The sequence below is a fragment of the Thunnus albacares genome, chromosome 6 (genome assembly GCF_914725855.1).
Source record: "Thunnus albacares chromosome 6, fThuAlb1.1, whole genome shotgun sequence".
In the NCBI taxonomy this organism is placed as follows: Eukaryota; Metazoa; Chordata; class Actinopteri; order Scombriformes; family Scombridae; genus Thunnus; species Thunnus albacares.
The window spans coordinates 34,424,233-34,442,690 of NC_058111.1; the positions used below are offsets into that span (position 1 = coordinate 34,424,233).

Genomic DNA, 18,458 nt, shown 5'->3' on the forward strand with positions numbered 1-18,458 from the left:
GGACGACGCGTCTCCACTTCCTACAGCTATGCAAAAGTGAAGCCAAAATATCTCCTTTCCGGGAGCTGCCATCTTCCTTGTGTGACGTCATGTGCAATAGAATCGGGTGGCAGGATGACGCCATGCAGAATGGCTGAGGGGGCGTGTTCCACGGGAGGTTTGAGAGCGGCTGTCACAACTGTCAATCATGACATCAGACCCCCTTTCTATATCGTCAAATAACTAATTAAAAGCAAACTTAAAAGAAAAATGAGCACTTGGACAAACATCAGCATGATAAGAATTACCTGAAATGACAGAAACCATCTTTGGGTAAAATTTATTTGACGTATACTTTGAATTTTTAGTTTGGCTCATGTCCCATCCGCTAACATGGAGGGGGCGGGACTTATGACCTATACTGCAGCCAGCCAACAGGGGACAATTGAGATGTTTTGGCTTCACTTTTGGGGAGCTGTCATGATGTCCATCTTTATATACAGTCTATGATACTAACACAGAAAATGTAAAGTTTAGGAAGACTAGCAAAATAATTGCAAAAATGGGAACCATTATAATGTGAAAGGGCTCAACCAATTTTGCTTTCATGGAAAAACTGAAAAATCTACTTGATGGTGGCACAAGATGAAAAGCTGGGGGTTCACTAAAGTTATTACAATTTATCCTGTGAGGGGACATTAATGTCTGTACCAAATATCACAGCTATTCAATCAATAGTTGTTGAGACATTTCACTCAAAACCAGTGTCAACCATGTGGTGGCACTAGAGAAAAAGTCATGTGATTCATCACATTAGGATATGTTGTCTGGGAGCCATGAATGTCTGTGAGGAATTTTGTGTCAATCCACCATGTACATGTTTAATATTTGGCTGGATAAATGAAAATTTTGACCTGTTGATGGCACTAGATCCTCCAGGCTTCATCCTTTAGAGACATGAATGTCTAAATCAAATGTTGAGCAAATAGATCCAGCAGTTGCTGAGATGTTTCAGTCTGGACCTGAGAGCTGGACCATCTGGCAGACTGATATTGCCATCCCTTTTAGCCAATTCTCCTTAGACTGGCACATCAGTGTATAACTGAAAATAATTATACACAATCTGTGAAATTTGTCAACAACCTAATGGAATAATGTTTTATTATTAGATTAGATCTCTGACATATGTGTCGTTTCCACTTCATTAAATCCTATAACATTTGATCTGTAATACAATGTGTAGGCATGGTCTCAAGTAAGCTTACACTGCACAATGTCTCTTATTATGAATACCAGTTTATGTGTGGAGTTTTTATATGTACGTATTGTTTATACATCTGGCCCCAGATGTACAGTCAGCCCCACATTTCACAGCAGTACCTCAACTGTATGTTATCAAACCCTGTACTGCAGCTTCAACTCTCTCTTCACCAGTGGGATCTTGCCCTTCCTACCCTCTAAATGCCCACCTGGAGATGTTGCTATTGCTCTCATGCTTAACCAGAAACAAAAGCATTACTACTCCATATTTAAACAGCTCAGAGGCCTTAGTCAGCAAGGCAGTCTTTTCCATCTTGCAATACGCCACAAAGCTTGAAAAGAGAAGGTGATGGGAAAACAAGCAGACAGCTGTTAGAGTGGAGAATTGGAGTTGATATTGGAATTGCATTATTCAGGCTAGCAGCAGGCTGGGGGGCCTGGGGAATGCCATGCCTGAGTGAACTGGTAGAAAAGCACAGGCTCTGAGCTCATTGGCTCGCCAGAGCGCTGCTGTCTGAATTTTTATGGTTCCTGGGAATGAGTGCATGGCCGGTTAGTTCATTACATTGAAAGCTCCTGAACAATATGTCCTTATTATTGCCACCGTTAAGATGGATGTCATTTGTACAATCATGTGTACATTTCATTAAATCCTAATTCTCACTTCAGCACAGAGGAGCTACTTTTGTAATTGCACTTTTATTAGACAGAAAAAAAATGATGAGGATGGAGTAGATGGTGGTATGTACGTGCTTTGGTTTTCAGTGCTAACACCAATCTGCCAATTTTGTGCCAGTGTGTATTCATTCAAGTTTAGTGCTTCTTACATCCAATGTATTACCGATCAATTCTACAATTAATTTATAATTATTGATATTACATCCATCATATCAGAGGTTCTGCAGACTCAAGAACTACTCTCTAGATTTCAATGACATTTGGTACAGATTTTCATAAGCCTCAGAGGATAATCCCTAATGATTTGGCAAACCCTTAACCTTTCAGGTGTTGCCACCAGCACTGAAGTTTTTGACAAGGTATCTCAAAAATGAATTTATATTCATAGTAACATTACAATTACATCACAATTTGATTTCAGTTCAAGGTGCTAGGATTACATCACAAACACATGCTCAAAGCCTTTTCTATATAAAGCATATAACAATTGAAGTTTATTCAAATATGTAGCCAAACTGAGTTAAGATATGTTGGGGCTGCTGAGCCCCAAAAGACAGAGTGGTTATATTGGTTATCTTAGCTCAACCAAAGTGTGTTTCTAAGCTGTAGCTAGATTGCTGCAAAGATACTGTAGTTTGTTGCCAAGCTGTACTAAAACCTGGGACATAATAGCTGATTTGTTATGTGTTGTTTTCAGGTACTTCATTGTGATTAACCCTGAGAGGGGAACAGAGGCCAGCCAGGGAAAATAATGCGTAAGAAGACAAACAAGCTCACAGTGAATCCTCGTCACCACTCTCTGAAGAACTTGACGTCACTTCATAAAGGTAAGTTAGGTGTCCTTGTTTAAAATGTTTCTTTCTGCCATTCAATTGTTTCATTTCTCTTTCTATCTCTCTGTGCTTGATTTTCATTCTTGGTTCTTTCTTACTCAGTGAGCTGTGAGCCTGGAAGCTTGGATGCCGACCTTCTGCCAATTATAACAGAGGACATTTGAAGGCATTACAAATTGTGTATCCTGCAATCTGTTTATTTGTGCTTTTATATTTTTGAATCAGTACTTTTCAAAGCAGTTGCTGTTTAGATTTACATTGACCCCTTGTGAAAGGGCATGAACCTTGAGAATTATTTTTTCAAACACACATACTTGAATATACTTGGCATATTTGAAAGCTTCTGAATAAAGATCCATTAAGCTGTCACTTGTCTCATCCTCTGTTGTGCTAGATGTTAAAGGTGTAATAAATGACATTGAGCCTCACTGGATATAAGCAAACAACTATTTGCTATGTAAAGATATAGTGGAGTAATGGTGACCTGAGCAGTGAATGAAGTCACACTCCCTCTGTGTGTCTGGTTATCTGAGCTTCTATGTTCTTTGTTTTGGTAGCAGCACCGGCCACGCATGCATGTGAGTGCATGTGAACCCCTCTGTGTTCTCCGCATCTGTTTCAAAGATGGCGGCCATGTCACAACCTTTCTGAAATTACAGCTAAATAGTCCACTAAAATATGATTCTGAAAACATTTGAGGCGAGAAATAGGCAATGCAGTAACAGAATCTGCCTAGTTTGACAGTTTGATCTGAGTTTTGTGAGTTGTTGGCGTCCTTTTTTTCCCAACTTTAGTCAGTAAATGACACAAATGTTTGTTTTGGTCTGAGATGTTGTTGCTATAGTGCGACATCTAGTGGCTGAATGTTGTGTATTGCAACTTTAAGGGTTATGCATTTTTAAACGAAAACTGAGCTGATCTCATTACTGGACTATTGACATTAAAGACACATTGTTATTTACACTATATGTCTGCAATTTATAATTAATATGAATAAGAAGAAAAACTTCAGTTGTTGTATTGTAATACTTACAGTAAGAAATTGTGCATATAGATTACAATAGCAACATTGTAAAAATACATTATACTACTGCAGGCCTAGCTACAGTATCAAACTGTAAACCTCACCATCTACAGCAGAATACTGTAATGACTTTTGCAGCAATCAACTGTTAAAATAAGTTACGGCAGTGACACTGTAAAAAAATGGTAAAAAGCAAAAAAAAAAAAAGCTAAGGTCATTTTACAGGGAAATTTGTTACAGTGTGTATATATATATATATATATATATATATATATATATATATATATATATATATATATATATATATACACACATGTGTAATATAAAAGGTAAAAGGTAAATGTAAAAACCCATTGTAAAAACCCCTTTACATAGCCAAAATGGTGTACTAGTTTAACCATCAAATTGGTTTAACCTTGCTCGTTACTGATGGTGTTCCTGGTTTCATTACTGTAGGTGGTAAAGATCAACGTGTGCTACTGGAAAGAGAAAGTTCCTGAATCATACAACGTGAAGCGGCGCTTTCCCTGCTTCTTACTGACAGAGGGAGAGGAGTCCAACGAGCACATCTACGGCCTCCCGTCCAATGAGTACCCAGGCCTGGTGAAGGTACGTCACTGTACGGGACCCTACAGTATGATTTTAGAAAAGAGAAACTAGATTATGTGCAGATCCCTTAAATATTCATAGCATTATCACATAAAGAAGGCTTTATTAATTAATTAATTATTAATTAATTAATTAATTATTTTTTTAAAATGTGATTTTAATTAGATTTCATCTAATTTTATCCGATCATTTGGCTTCATTATTTGACATTAGCAACTAAACCAGTGCTGTGTGTGTGCACAGAAGTAAATGCTGCTTTTCTCAAATTAAAGTACATACACATACTGGAGCATTGCTTATTCAATGATGTGATATTGTAAAATACCAAAGCATGTGTTGTCTTATAACCATAAAATAATTTTGTGATGCAGCATATTCCAAACCATAGGCATACATTTTCAGATGTGTTGACAGTTTTTCTTTATTCGTTTTTTGTTAATATAGTATATTAAATGGAAAAATGAAATTGAAAACATAAAAGCAATGAAATGTTTTGCTGCTACAGACTTGCTTGTTTGGACTTGCAAAAGTTAAACACAAGAGTCAGCAGCAGGCCTGAGTGAAATAGACCTTCTTCACCACAGATATTTTGACCTGTCATAGCACCACCGTAATTAATGATGGCAGTACATTAAATTATGTGCATTTGTGACTGTGGTGCTTTTCAGTTGATTACAATTCATTAACCCACACCGTATCATTATTCCACATCTGTTATGTTATGTATTCAATCCAAAGGGCAACACAAACATAATTAGATTAAATTAGTTCCCTTACAGTATATGTAACACACAGTAACAACAAGAATTTAGTCCATACTCCTTTATGCAGTAATTCTTCTTCTAGAATTTTTCTCTCCTCTTTTAATAATATTATATCAGGCTGAAGCATTTGAATAATTTCTTTCAAATCTGATAATCATGAATTGCCATCTCGTAATTATAGAACTCTGTCATCATTATGAAACCAATATCTTGTAATGATGAGATTTTTTCATAATTACAAGATGCTAATTCAGAATGAAGAGACATCCCTGCTTTTTGATTTTCTTCCTTTCTTGAAGAGCATGCATTTCTAGGCCAAAATAATAGTGTCTTGGTCACACTCTGATTTATGTTTCTTCTTATTTCTTATTTTTTAATTATTTCTGGACCAATAGTGTTTGCAACTTGCCTCCTCTCCACAACCCTGCAAGAAAAGGGTTGGTTTAAAGTCAGGTCTGCAAATTGTGCTAACTGAAGGTCAAGAAGTCAAGAAAGGTAGCAATGTCTACATACAATAGATAAAACAAATTTTCTGTCACCTTTACTGTACAAAATTATGTTTTCTATCCAATTGTGATTGAGATCCATAAATGATTAAATGCTCATTAAAGAACAGTGAAACAACATGATCACAGTGGGAACAGGAAACAATTGCCTCCAAAACAGAGCTGTTCGCTTTGGAATGACAACACTGCTGCAAAGTCAACTGTAAAATGTGATTTATCTCACCTCAACATCATTATTTGTGGGAGTTGTGCTGGGTTTGGTGTCATTTGATGGCACTTCTCTATTTTGGGCATTATGGTGGGCCAGCGGGAGCGCACAGCCTAATAGCAGACCACATGCACAGAAGAGAGGGGGGGACAGATGGTGATGCCACATCGCATTATTCATTCTGAGACACAGTCACCAAGGCTACTGTCCAACATTTGGACCACAGCATAGTTTGACAGAAATCTCAAAACAAAGCAGAAAAGATATTTGTAATTACTCTATATTTGTATTTGTTACTGTGTGGACTTGTCAGAAAGTTTTCTAAAGCAGAAAATCCTGCAGAAAAAATGAAAACTGCACTTCTTTTAATCCCACAGCCCGCTCACTGTGCCTCTAGTCTCTGGGTGAGACTGTATGTGTCAGACCTGGCTGACAGGAGCAGCACATAAAAGCAGCTTTGGAAGTTTGGAGTGTGTGCATGACAGTCACTCCTCTTCCTCTTTTGTCATTTACCTTTTAAGCTGGCAAGAGGAGCCTAAACAAATGGCAGAGATACATGAAACATGTCATTTCTTTCCTTGTTACTTCTTCTTTAAATGAAACATTACCCAATTAACTTCTAAACCGAAATACTGTCCCATTCAATGCTGCTTAAACAGAGCTGTGGGATTCTCAGTCTATAGCCTGTACAGTATTCTGCCTATAGAAACTAATTCAAAATATTGAACTCCATAAATACTTAACATAGTCACAAAACTGCTTTGCACAAATTAAATATATACAAGATTTCTTTCTATAATGGATAGATTCATTGTCAACAACATGGTTCCCAGACATGTAAAATAGTTCTGCCATTCGACATTATTCTAAGTGCTGTGACTGCTGAGCCTCTATTTATTATTAATTGCCAGTATGAAAGGTTTGACACATCTGCAGAATCAATAAAGCTGTCCTTATCATACTAAAAAGGCAGGGTTGATTGAAATTAATCAGCTGCATGGGTTCTCTGTGTGAGCAATAAACAGGTGTAAAACAGCATGTGTACTGAACCTGTTTAAATAAAAGATTGCTGATATCATGAACCTGTATCACAGTTTAAAGGCACAATCCATTTACCACATTTTTGCTGACCAAAATTCTAATTACCAATATATTCATGTATCTAACCAAACATGAGCACTTTGTGTAAGAATATGAGTTATAGTATACGTTTTTCTTTTGTAATTCTTTCTCATAATCAAATTTTCAACAAAAACAATCTTAACTCAACGTCCACCTTTTTTTTTTCATTTAAGCACATCTTATGATTTCCATCACTGAAATGAAATGAATTGAAAATATGGATTATTCTATTATGTTACAAATATGAGATGTAAACAAATGAGAAAACAGTAATTTAAATGTTATTTCTTTCAAGTTACTTCTTGTAATAAAAGACCTGTTTATATTTCAATCACAGATTGCCCCTTAAAATAGAACTTCATCATTGAGACCCAGCAGCCTTCAGCCTTTACTTAAAAAGATTTTTCTTTTAAAATCACATTTACATTCCCTTACAGCTTTCAAATTGAACCAAAAAAATCAATCAGTATATACCAAATGTGACTCATGTGTACACACATATATCACCTATGTTCATCTCACAAAGAACTGGCATTTTGTACAGATGTTATTTAAAGTTGCACAATAATAAACAATATACGCAATATACTGTATATTGTATAAAGTCCAATTTTTGTTATTGTTTTGGAAATATGTCTGCCAATGTGGCTACTGTTTGCTAACACATTGACCAAGAACCTTATAGGTGATAATATGTCAGTGTTGTATTTTCAGATTGTTCCGCTGCACACTAGTGACCAATAAATAAATAAATAAATTATTGCAATGTTAAAGAATCAGTTGCTTAAAGGGTTGATTGCTTTTTTAAAAGATGAAGTGGGTTTCTTTTCATGATATGATAATCATCAGCAGGCGCTGTTGAATGGCAGACAGCAACCTAAGTAAACAGCTCAGGGTGCACCTGCTCCTTTGAACGAGAGTGTTTGCAGTGGACATGTGCTTGAGGAGGCCCAAGCTGTGTCTGTTGGAGTTACCACTGATGGCAGTGGTACCAGTAAACATCAAGGCAGAAATTTAACATAGATTCTGGATTACTAAATGCTAAATTGTGAAATACAGAATTGATGCTACACATAAATATAATCATGCAATAACAAAGCTACAGAAACTCAAAAATATTAATATTCACATATACCATGAATGAAGATGGCCCTCCCTGCTTGTTATTCATTAAAAGTACACAGGGTTGTTCCATTGCTTCATGTAGCGTTAACAGTTCTGATGTGAATGTGTGTGTGTGTAGATATGCTACCATATGGGCAGTGAGACAGACCCAGACCAGAGAGACAAACAGACAGACAGGTCTGATATCGACATCCTCCAACGCTACGTCGCTCGCTGTTTACCTGCTCTGGATCCTGAACCTGCCGTGGTGGAGAGCTGCATGTATACGGTTAGTATCAACATTCCAAAACAGTGGTCGTAATGGTTATCTCAATACAATACTATAGTTGAGTTGAAGAACGAAGGAATTTGATTAATTCTGTGAGTTAGTCAGGAAAATTCAGTAAATGTTTCATGGGATAAACTTAATTCAAGTTATTTAAATCCAATGAGTCAATAATGAACCTAAGTGTTGCGTATGAAAGAGGCATGAGTGCCATTTTACTTCTTTTACAGGAGAGCAAAAGAAAAACTTCAAATACTTGCATTTTGTTGATTAAAGACAACACATAGGGACCATTAACATGTTTTAATTAGGGCTGAGCGATATGGCCAAAAAATCTAATTGATGTTTCTTTAAAGCTTTGGGTCAATTCATGATTCTAATCCATTTTTGTTGGCCTACAAAATGCAGAATTGAAACCAATAAATAACTTGAATGAAGTAGTCCAACCTGATCATATGAATGATGTATTGTGCTCTAATTTACTTCACAGTCACACAATGATATTCAATAGTGCACACACCTCTAATTGGATCTGTGCTGGTTCCTGCTTCCTCCTCCTCCATGCTTTCCCTTTCTTGTTCAGAGTCATGTTCACCTGTTTGTTTAGATTGTAGAGTAAGCATTTAACAAATCATTTTTATGGCTGGGCTGGTTATGAAATATTATATGCTTCATAGGCTATAATGCGACTGACTCGCTTTGCGCGTCTGTGTTGTATTCTGGTGACCAGCGCAGAGGGCATGGTGCACAGGTGGGAGGAGAGGCACAGACAAGTGGGAGGTTCATTCAAATGAAGCAGTACAAAGACAGTTGTTGCATTTTGGTGGAAACTTGGTCCTGAACGCTGCCCTGAAAACAGATGTCCCAGAACCATGTTTATTATTTGTGGCGCAATGTCAATGTGCTGCTGCTGTGTTCATTTTATCAACAGGATCAAACTAAAAATTTGCTGCAGATGTGTTGCAACAATGGATTAATGCTTAAAATGTGACTAAAATGTTTCAGTTAAAAACTCCAACTAAAATCGGCACAGAAAGTAACATTTAATGTGGTTAAAGCAGGAATGTCAGTAAATTAGTCTGCATTGATCTATAAATGAATGTGAGTGATTCTTACAGTATCTGTTGTCCACAGCTGCTTTATACTGTATGAAAAGCTTCTCCTTCAGTTCATTTAATCTCTTCAGCATCTGAGAAGTGTTATGCCAGAGCGCAGTGCTGTTATGCACAGCCATTCACTGTGTTAACCTTCATTAAATCACCAGATATCACCAGGCTGCTACAGTATAACCACACACACCTCAGCACACATCAGACTAGTCAGTTATAACTCAATATTCTGATTTCTTATGAAGGAGACGTCGGGTTAGCAGGGCTCATCATAGCCTCTTTTCCAACTTTCTTTTTAGCAAAAGTAGCATCTCATGTTTTATTTTTGAGACACACAGTTTTGCAGTGCAAACACTGTTGTGTAACATTAATTACTAAACTATGTGACCATGTACGAGGTGAGATACAGTAGGATTATTGGTGAATAGCATTGGTCCAATATAATCATATAAATGGGTTTACGAAATCACTTTCCTTATCATTTATTATTATAGTAACTGTAACTTATAGTAAGATGAAAAAAACTACTCCGTCTTTGGCCGCACAGCATCCAGTTTTCCATGAGCAGTCAACTCAGACCTTTGACCAGCCAACAGGCTGTCAATAAGCATCTCCTCATCCCAAAGTCAAGCATTTCAGGCAGCATCTGTTCTCAGCTGACTTAGCCTGATCATAGTTTTGATGGCGTTTTGAGACAAAAGATAGCCATGTGGAAGAGTAGGTAGGATTTGACATTTCACATTTGATGTGCTGCTCTATTGTGTGTCCACAATGTGTCAAGTCTTGCTCTTTAAGCAGCCAGTGAGTAGAGTTAATAATGTGTTCAAAGTTTGATGTTGGACTGTTAAATTGTTTCTACAAAATGTGAAAGTTGCTGGCTGTCTGTATTTAATTTACTGTCGATGTCACTCTCCAGTGCCATTCACAGAGGTTAGATTCTGTTTCAGCTATACAGAACTGTGTGTGCATGTGCCCGTGTGTGTTGTAGGGGTGGGGGGGTTGTGCAGCCACTCTGCCCTCCAGCAACACAGCAAGCTGCTTTTACCACGATCACATACTGAAGCTGTAGGAAAACATAATTTCTGTGACCTTGTCCAATGCCCCTGAAAATCCTGACAGTCACGCTCTTTTCTCACTTAACAGCATGTGTTTTGTTCCATTACCAGTGATTCCTAAAAAAGGAGAGAGTGTTCAATTACATGTGTCCCTACAGTTGTGGTAATATGGTGCCCTATGTCAGATGTTATTATGTATTCTATGATAGATTATTTCATCTAGTTCATAACATTTTAAACACATTTTCCACAAAGACTATGACAAGAACAATTCCAAATGCCACATGGCTGTATAGAAGAAGGAGTGCATGTGTCCTCCTCTGTTCACTATTCATGTCTCCGTACAGTGGAATGAAGAGGCAGCAGAAAGAAGGCTGCAGCACATTTTGACTAAATGTGCCAAAGCTGCATTGCTTTTATCAGACAAAAGCATTGACCCAGAGTCAATGCTTTTGAAGCCAGTCGCTCCAAACCTGAGGTTTATATTTTTCAAACCAGCAGGTCTGCAATCAAAGCTTAAAACTGACAACTTGCTCAGAGTGAATCCGTTTCTCCTAGAATCTCTACCCTATAATATGAATTTTGTAGATCGCTGGCTCTTCATGTTTTGTTGTTGTTTTTGCAGCTCACACCAGACCGTCATTTTGTGCTTGACTGCCACCCCACCCACAGCAACATTGTGATTGGAGCAGGATTCTCAGGTACAACACAGTACAACACAAAACAACTTCAAATAAATGCAAAAAATCTATGTAAGGGATCATCTATGACAAGCCGTGTGTGCTAGGATGGATTATCTCACTTCAAAACAATCAGGATTAGAATAATCTTTATTGGCCATGTTTACACATACAAGGTATTTGACTCCAGTTTAGTGGCTCTCAATGTACTTACACAGAATAAAAAAACAACAATCTTCTGAAACTGTTTCTGTGAACTGTAAACAGGATACAAATAGTACAAAGAAGGGAAGAGTGCAAGGAGTGATAAGATAAATATTAAATGGTAAAAAAAAATGATGTTACTTTATATAGATATAGTTGGTGGTTATGTACAGCATAAAAAGCCTGTTCAGATATACAGTAGTGAGTGAAATGTAATTCAATTGTATAACCACTGTTTATACATATTTTGGGGCAGTACAAGTGTAAGAGGCAAGTGTTGAACTTGTCAGCAACAGAATTACTTTACTTCTGGCAGCAGTCTAATAACCAGCAGCCTTCCAGCTGTGAAAATTCATGCAGAACAATTATGAGGACGCTGAGTCAGAGCTGTACAGTTATATAAACAAGACTTAGAGTCTACAGCTATGCTAGCTGTTCTGTGAACTAGTAGTTAGAATTTAGCTCAAAGTACAACTGTATGTAACAGGATGCTCACAATAACGATAATGCTAGCCTACTGATGTTAAAGCAAGTATAATGTTTATGATGATGTTAGCACATTAGCATGGTAACATAACACAAAGTAGCCTGGAGCTGAGGCTGATGGGAATGTCCATTTTGCAAGTAGGCTATTGGACAAATTTAAACAATGGGGCTAAATAAAAAGTCAGGATCACCAAAGCGATTACAACTAATCCTGAGGGGAGCATGAATGTCTGTAGCAATTTTCATAGCAATCTATCCAATATTTGTCGAGACATTTCACTTACAAAAAACAAAAATGCCAATCTCATGTTGGCACAAGAGAAAAGTCAAGGGAGCAGTCATCCGCTGTCGACTGTCAAATAAAAGGCAAGAATGCCTAGAAAAAATGAAAATGTTTCTGATGTTGTTGGACATTGTTGATAGTGAAGACAATGTTCAGGAAGTTGTACAAGAGAGGAAATCTGCTGCTTTTCAGTAACATACATCTTACAAAGTCATCTTTGTCACAGTGAATGAAAGAATATAAACACACTGTGGGGAGCTGTTTTTATTGCAATTGCTCCTCTATATCAAAGTCAATGAACAAATGTTAACATAGTTATATGTGGAGCTAATTAAATCACTGTGCAGCCTGATTGCAGAGCTGTGTAGCATTGCAGCGGTTCTATCAAGGGGAGAAATCTGATTCTTAACTATAAATCAAAACCTATGTCCTAAGTACAGGTCTCCTGTTAATGCTCTGCATCAAGTATAAATCCAACTTAATGCCAGATTTGATTAAACAGGCCCAAATTTAATTTTTATAAAAGGCTGTGTAAAACAGACTTTTAAGCCTGGATCATTCATTAGTCATTTGGATTAATTCTCTGGGGACCACAAATGTCAACTATTTTATTGCATCTGTTGGTTTCACATGTCACAATTCAGTTCTTGCCACCCAAAGAAATTGTCAGTAGTCTATTGTCGCCATATTCTGTAATGCTGGCCAAAAGCATGCACAGCAATCCCACAGCTCATGTACTGGATGTATCATGGAAGTGAAAGCTGGCCTGCTGATGTACCACAGTATTCTGTAATCTGATCTGAAAAAAGACCATTGAAACATTAACTGTATGTTGCTCTCATCTTCACAATCATGTGTTAAAAGGCAAAATGCAATGAAGATGGTCCTAAAAAAGAAAGCTACTACACAAACAGTGCGTATTTTGAGCTGATGGAGTCAAGCAGAAAATGTCGATGTCAAAATGAAAATGTCAACAGCTCGACAAGACAAAGAGCAGGAAGTAATGTATCTGGCACCTTGTACACCAGATGTGTGCTGATGAGTGCCAGCACAAAAACAGCAGGAGCAGCAGCCAAATGAATCAGCATCACTTGTTCCCTCCTCACCCAGGAGGAGCACGGAGCCAAGCAGGCAAGTGCTCAGTGAACAGGACAGAGGAGTGTGTGAGACAAGCTGTGGATGTGTGTGTGTGGAGTACAGACAAAAGCTCCAGAGGTACCAGTTTGTGTCCAGTGTGGGTCAGAGGAGTAAGAGCACAGTCCAAAAAGGATTCACTGAAAAGGAAGAGGAAAAAAGAAACGGAACCAAAAAAAATATGGGGAAAATTAGAAATAAAGGCCTGTCTTAATTTGCTAGTTGATGCAAACTCAACTGGTCCTCCATGTCTACCTGTTGTCTTGATAAATTCAGGACAATGTACATTTCCACAGTCATGTCATACACACTTCGCTCACTTTTTAAAATAAATACCATTTATTCACCAATTCCAGTTGAGTCTTCATCCATTTATGGCTAACTGTGGGAGTGGAAATAAGGCTTGTGCACATGTGCCTAGATCCACAATGACTAAGATTTACAAAACAGAACCATGCATACAGCTTTATAAATCTATAAATGCGTATGCATATATCTGGCTTTGTACATGCACACAGTTTTACTTATGAATCTACACAGAGTCTTATGCATCTGGCCCCAGGTCTGGGACTGACCTCCAAGAGCATTCTGCAGATGAAGGAGAGCCCATAGGTGCAGTTCAGCAGTGCGATTTTTATGAGTTAGCCAAGTTTAGAAAATAAATGATAACCTAGTGATCTTGACTCCATAAAGTTGTCTGTGTCACTCTCAATGGGAGACAAACAACAAAACATACACAAGCCAGAGAGAAGGTGCTGCACTCTGAGCAGCAGGTGGAGGTGAAGGTGTTGTTGTAATGTTGTCAAATGTATAAATATAAATGTCTTATCAACAGACAGCACCACAGTTGCATCCTGTGGTGATTTTATCAGGTTCAAATTCAAGTTTAGTGAACCCAACCACAACTCCCCACACTGTTTTTGTTTGCTTAAAAAATCTGTGTGTCCATTAATATTTGTTGTTTTATTTTTCTTTGAGAATCTGGTTTAGTTACAGGTCTATATTTAATAATTTTTTTTTAAGTTTTTAAATCACTGACACAGTGAAGCTATCTGGATATTGTAGTGGTGCGACTATCTGCTATCATTAAGATGTCTTTAGAATATAGGTAAAATTGTTTTTTTTTCTTACCTTCTTTGTGTGATCCTCCTGGAATGAGGAGAGAGATGCACATTGCAAACACACACTGACATAACACCTGTTTGATAAACACAGCACGTGTTTGGGGTGGAATGCATCACATCTGTGCCTGAAAAACAGACACAAAAAGCTTGATAGCTCGTATATCTGGCCGAAGTGAATTTTATCCATGGCCCTAGACAGGTTCTCTGAGAAGACAGCAAACAGACTATACACCAGCGGTAGGCAAATAGTGACCCATGGACCAAATCTGGAAACGTTTATATAAATCTTCTGCTACTTTTACATAAATCACAAATCTACTGTAGATGATAAAATAAATATAAGGCTCCTGTCCTGTAAATCTCAGGGAATACAACCTTGTTCTGTCTAATACTGACCCCACACCAGGAATCTGTTTATGGTTGCACTGTGCTGTTTGAACAGTGCATGATGCTGGAATAAAGTCTAATAAATCTATTAGAATTGACATCTTCATGTGTCAGTTCTAACAATTTTAATTCCACAGCTTTAGCCTATGCAAAAAAGCATAATCTTTGGGTTGGGTTGTGGTTGGGTTATGAAAAATCCCTCCTTTGTATACCAAGGTAACATTTGCTTTATTTAATTCTTCAGGAAAACACCCCCAATGTACTGTTCAACTAATTACCTTCTGGAAAGTGCTGCAGGGCATCCAGACAGAAATCCATTTATTAAAGATTTATTAACATTTGTAACTACAAACTTTATTTTCATTAATGACTTATTAAATATAACAGCAGACCTGATGACTTAGAAAATGTGAAACACTAACCCTTTATTAATAACTTTAAGACCTGATGACTTATCAGAAAATGTCAGACAGTTAACCCTTTACTAATGATTCATAATCATTTAAACTGCAGGACTGATGACTTATCAGAAAGTGTGAAACATTTAGTTATAAATGGTTATAAGTCATTAATAAAGGGTTAGCATTGGACCTTAGACAACAAGGGAAGTCAAAGTGCTTGACACAAAAGACACAAAGAGAAGATATAAAAGAAATAAGGCAATATAAAAGGACACATTTAAATGAGTAAAATGAAGTATAGGATAAAGTAGAAGATAAAAACAGACTGTTCGAGAGAGCGAGGAAGAGCTGAGCTGGATAGTGAAGTTGTGCTGAATATATAAGGACAGACTGTGATCACAAGGAGTTCAGTCTTGGAGACAGATTAAGAAGAATATCATCAGCAAAGCGGTGGTGACAAAAACCATGTGAGCGGACAATCAAGATCAATCATTTGGAGGAGAAAGGGATGCTTGAACTCTTCTCTTTGGCATGCTACTTTGAATAATTGACCTTTGAGGTACAAATCAAACCAGAGTCTAGAGGTTAATATGACATATACTTTTGGTATGGGGGCGAGGTTTGCTTTGAATGACGTAAGTGTTCTGGAAACACATAATGCCAAAAAGGGGAAAAAGTAGGATGATGAAAACTAGGTAGGCTAGGAAAAGAGGTCTGGTAAGATCGCCTGTCAGTGGACTTGCACATGTAGACTCGCGGGTCTTTACACAAAAGAGGTTTTACAACAATGTGGGCTGATCATCGCAGCTGTACAGCTGATGGTTTAATCAGTCAATTGCTCACAGCTGAGACTGAATAGAAACACAATGACAGTTGGTGTGAGTCCCCTGAAAATCACACTTGTGTAGAAAATACTAAGCAAATACTGGAGATGACAGTTATCAAAAGACCCAGAAGTAGCTAGTAGCAAACAGTATATCAGCAGTATATGTGTATCACTCTCCAGGCCCTGGTTCTTGTTCTAAGCAGGGGTTAAGATGGGATTTGTCCGGTGGGGGAACCCTAAGATCCGGTGTAGCGGTGCAGCAGGGAAAAATGACTCACCTCAAAATAACTCCTAGATTGACTTGTACAGTGAGCTCTGGTGGACTTGTTTTCTTTGTGAACAGTCTATGTGATCAGCAAACCTTCTTTTAAACACCCATTTGTTCCTTTGGCTCTGGGCTGTGCTGCATTTGAATTAACCAGATAACTTCAACAACACATCATGTACATGTCCACTGTCTGATTAAAGGAGGGCCCTTGTAGAAGGGTCATCGCCAGCACCATCGGTCAGAGCGATAACTGTGCCCTGGCTATCTCCCTGGCCAGCTCTGCTTGAGATGTCAGTCAGGAACCCCCTTAGCCGGGGGTGTCAGCTACCGCACCAAAAGCTAGCAAGACAGATAGCCAAGTTGCACATAAAACAGCTTATTGTTGAGCTCTGTTTGAAATGTTGCATTTGAAATTACCTACCACTTCAGAAAAAAGAACCTCCACCTAGGCTCACTCCCCTTCTGTAGCTAGCTAGATGCTGAAGTACCACGACCACAAGTTTATTGACATCTGCACACATAAACCTACTGAGGGGAAGTAATGAGAACGGAAAAAGGATGTGTGTCGAGTGTTAGGGTGAGGCTGTGGGGTGACATTACTTTCTGATTTGTTGAATGAGTATCTTAATGGTATCAGCTGGAAGCAGGGCCGGCTCTAGCCATTTTGGTGCCCTAGGCGAGATAAGGATGTGGTATCAACAGGCTACTAATGATTTTCACTCGCACACTGTGCGAGCACAATAACACCCTATGTTATTGTGGATTTTATTAGCTATCCTCCCTCTTTTCGTTCTTCAAAGGACATCTACATGAAAGGTTCAAGAGTAGTGTAGCACCATTAAGGAATAAGGCAGGGCATGTGTGTGTGTGTAAATGTGAGTGCGAGTGCAGAGAGCAAGCGGCAGAAAGGCTGGAGGCTTCAGCAGATATTTCCTTAGAGCATCTGGACAGTTACTGAGTAGATATTAGCCGATTACAATCAAACACATGTAGCTTCAGAGAAGGATAAACAACTGCCGCAGCTTGTTGCACCAGCTGTGTGTAAGTTCAAACTTAGTTATAATGTAAATTATTACTAAGTTGTGATTTATGCATTACTAAAATAAAAGCTTGCATCACGGAGATAAGTTACAACATAACTGAGTAACTAAATATTTACACACATCTCTAGGTAAGGTGTCAATCATAAAATGTCACAGAACTCACTGATTGTAAAACAGCAGTTTTTCTGCCACACAGCATCATTTTCTCATTGATTGCTGCCATTTTACGACACAGTAATCCAGTAGAGACCTAATTTATTGATATGATATTTCAGTATCAATCTAGTTTACTACAATGTGCTACAATGCCAAGTGGCTCATGCCAGCTTACACATGTGCAGAAATCAATGTTTTTATGGATATAGCGTTAGCCATTATCACTGATATTGGTCAGCTAAATTAGGAATAAGGAACGCCAGGCTTCAGCATTCGAAAAATGAACTCGCTTGACATTATTATATTGAAACTGCCAATCAGATTTATTTACGTATTAATCAAAGGTGCGGGAACACTGTTATGGATCGTTCCGACAACTTAAAAAACTCTCAGCAATAGATAGTAGCAAGTAGTGTATTTAAATAGAGTGAAACAAAAATAAGACGACCCTTCTTGGATCAACTGCAATATCAGACCCTCAGGTGCTTGTCCTAGGTTTGGAGTGCAGAAAAAGGAGTTCTATACAAATTTCAATACAAGAAAGCTGGATTGGGAACACAAAAGCTCCTTTTTTGACTGCAATCTCCAGCCCTCCAGTACTTGTTCTATGTTTTGGAGTGCAGCTATAATTAAACCAGAAAAGCAAATTTTCCGAATCAATTGCAATCTCCTCGTGCCTGGGTGCAGATCCAGAAATGAGGGGGCTCAGAGTGGCCAAGTCCCCCCCAATTTCTGAAAAGCATGAAGTTGTCCCCCCCATTAAATTATTTCTAAATAAATTATGTAATTGAAAATATATATTTAGCAGAAGCTGAGTCCACTTTTGAAATAATTCACACATAAACATAACACCTTTTGTCCCCCCTATGCATCCTGCTGAGTGGTCTGAACCGTTGAATATACTAAACTAAATGGGAGTTTGGGAAATG

General features: G+C 38.0%; 1 protein-coding gene across 1 annotated transcript in view; it reads left to right on the top strand.

Moving 5' to 3' along the window:
- Window positions 1-18,458, top strand: part of pipox (pipecolic acid oxidase) — a 50,772-nt gene that overhangs the window by 19,711 nt on the left and 12,603 nt on the right. Inside the window, exons 5-7 of the mRNA XM_044354903.1 lie at window positions 4,231-4,383; window positions 8,227-8,376; window positions 11,163-11,238. Coding sequence (XP_044210838.1) covers window positions 4,231-4,383; window positions 8,227-8,376; window positions 11,163-11,238 — 379 coding nt within the window. The remainder of the gene's footprint in view (window positions 1-4,230; window positions 4,384-8,226; window positions 8,377-11,162; window positions 11,239-18,458) is intronic.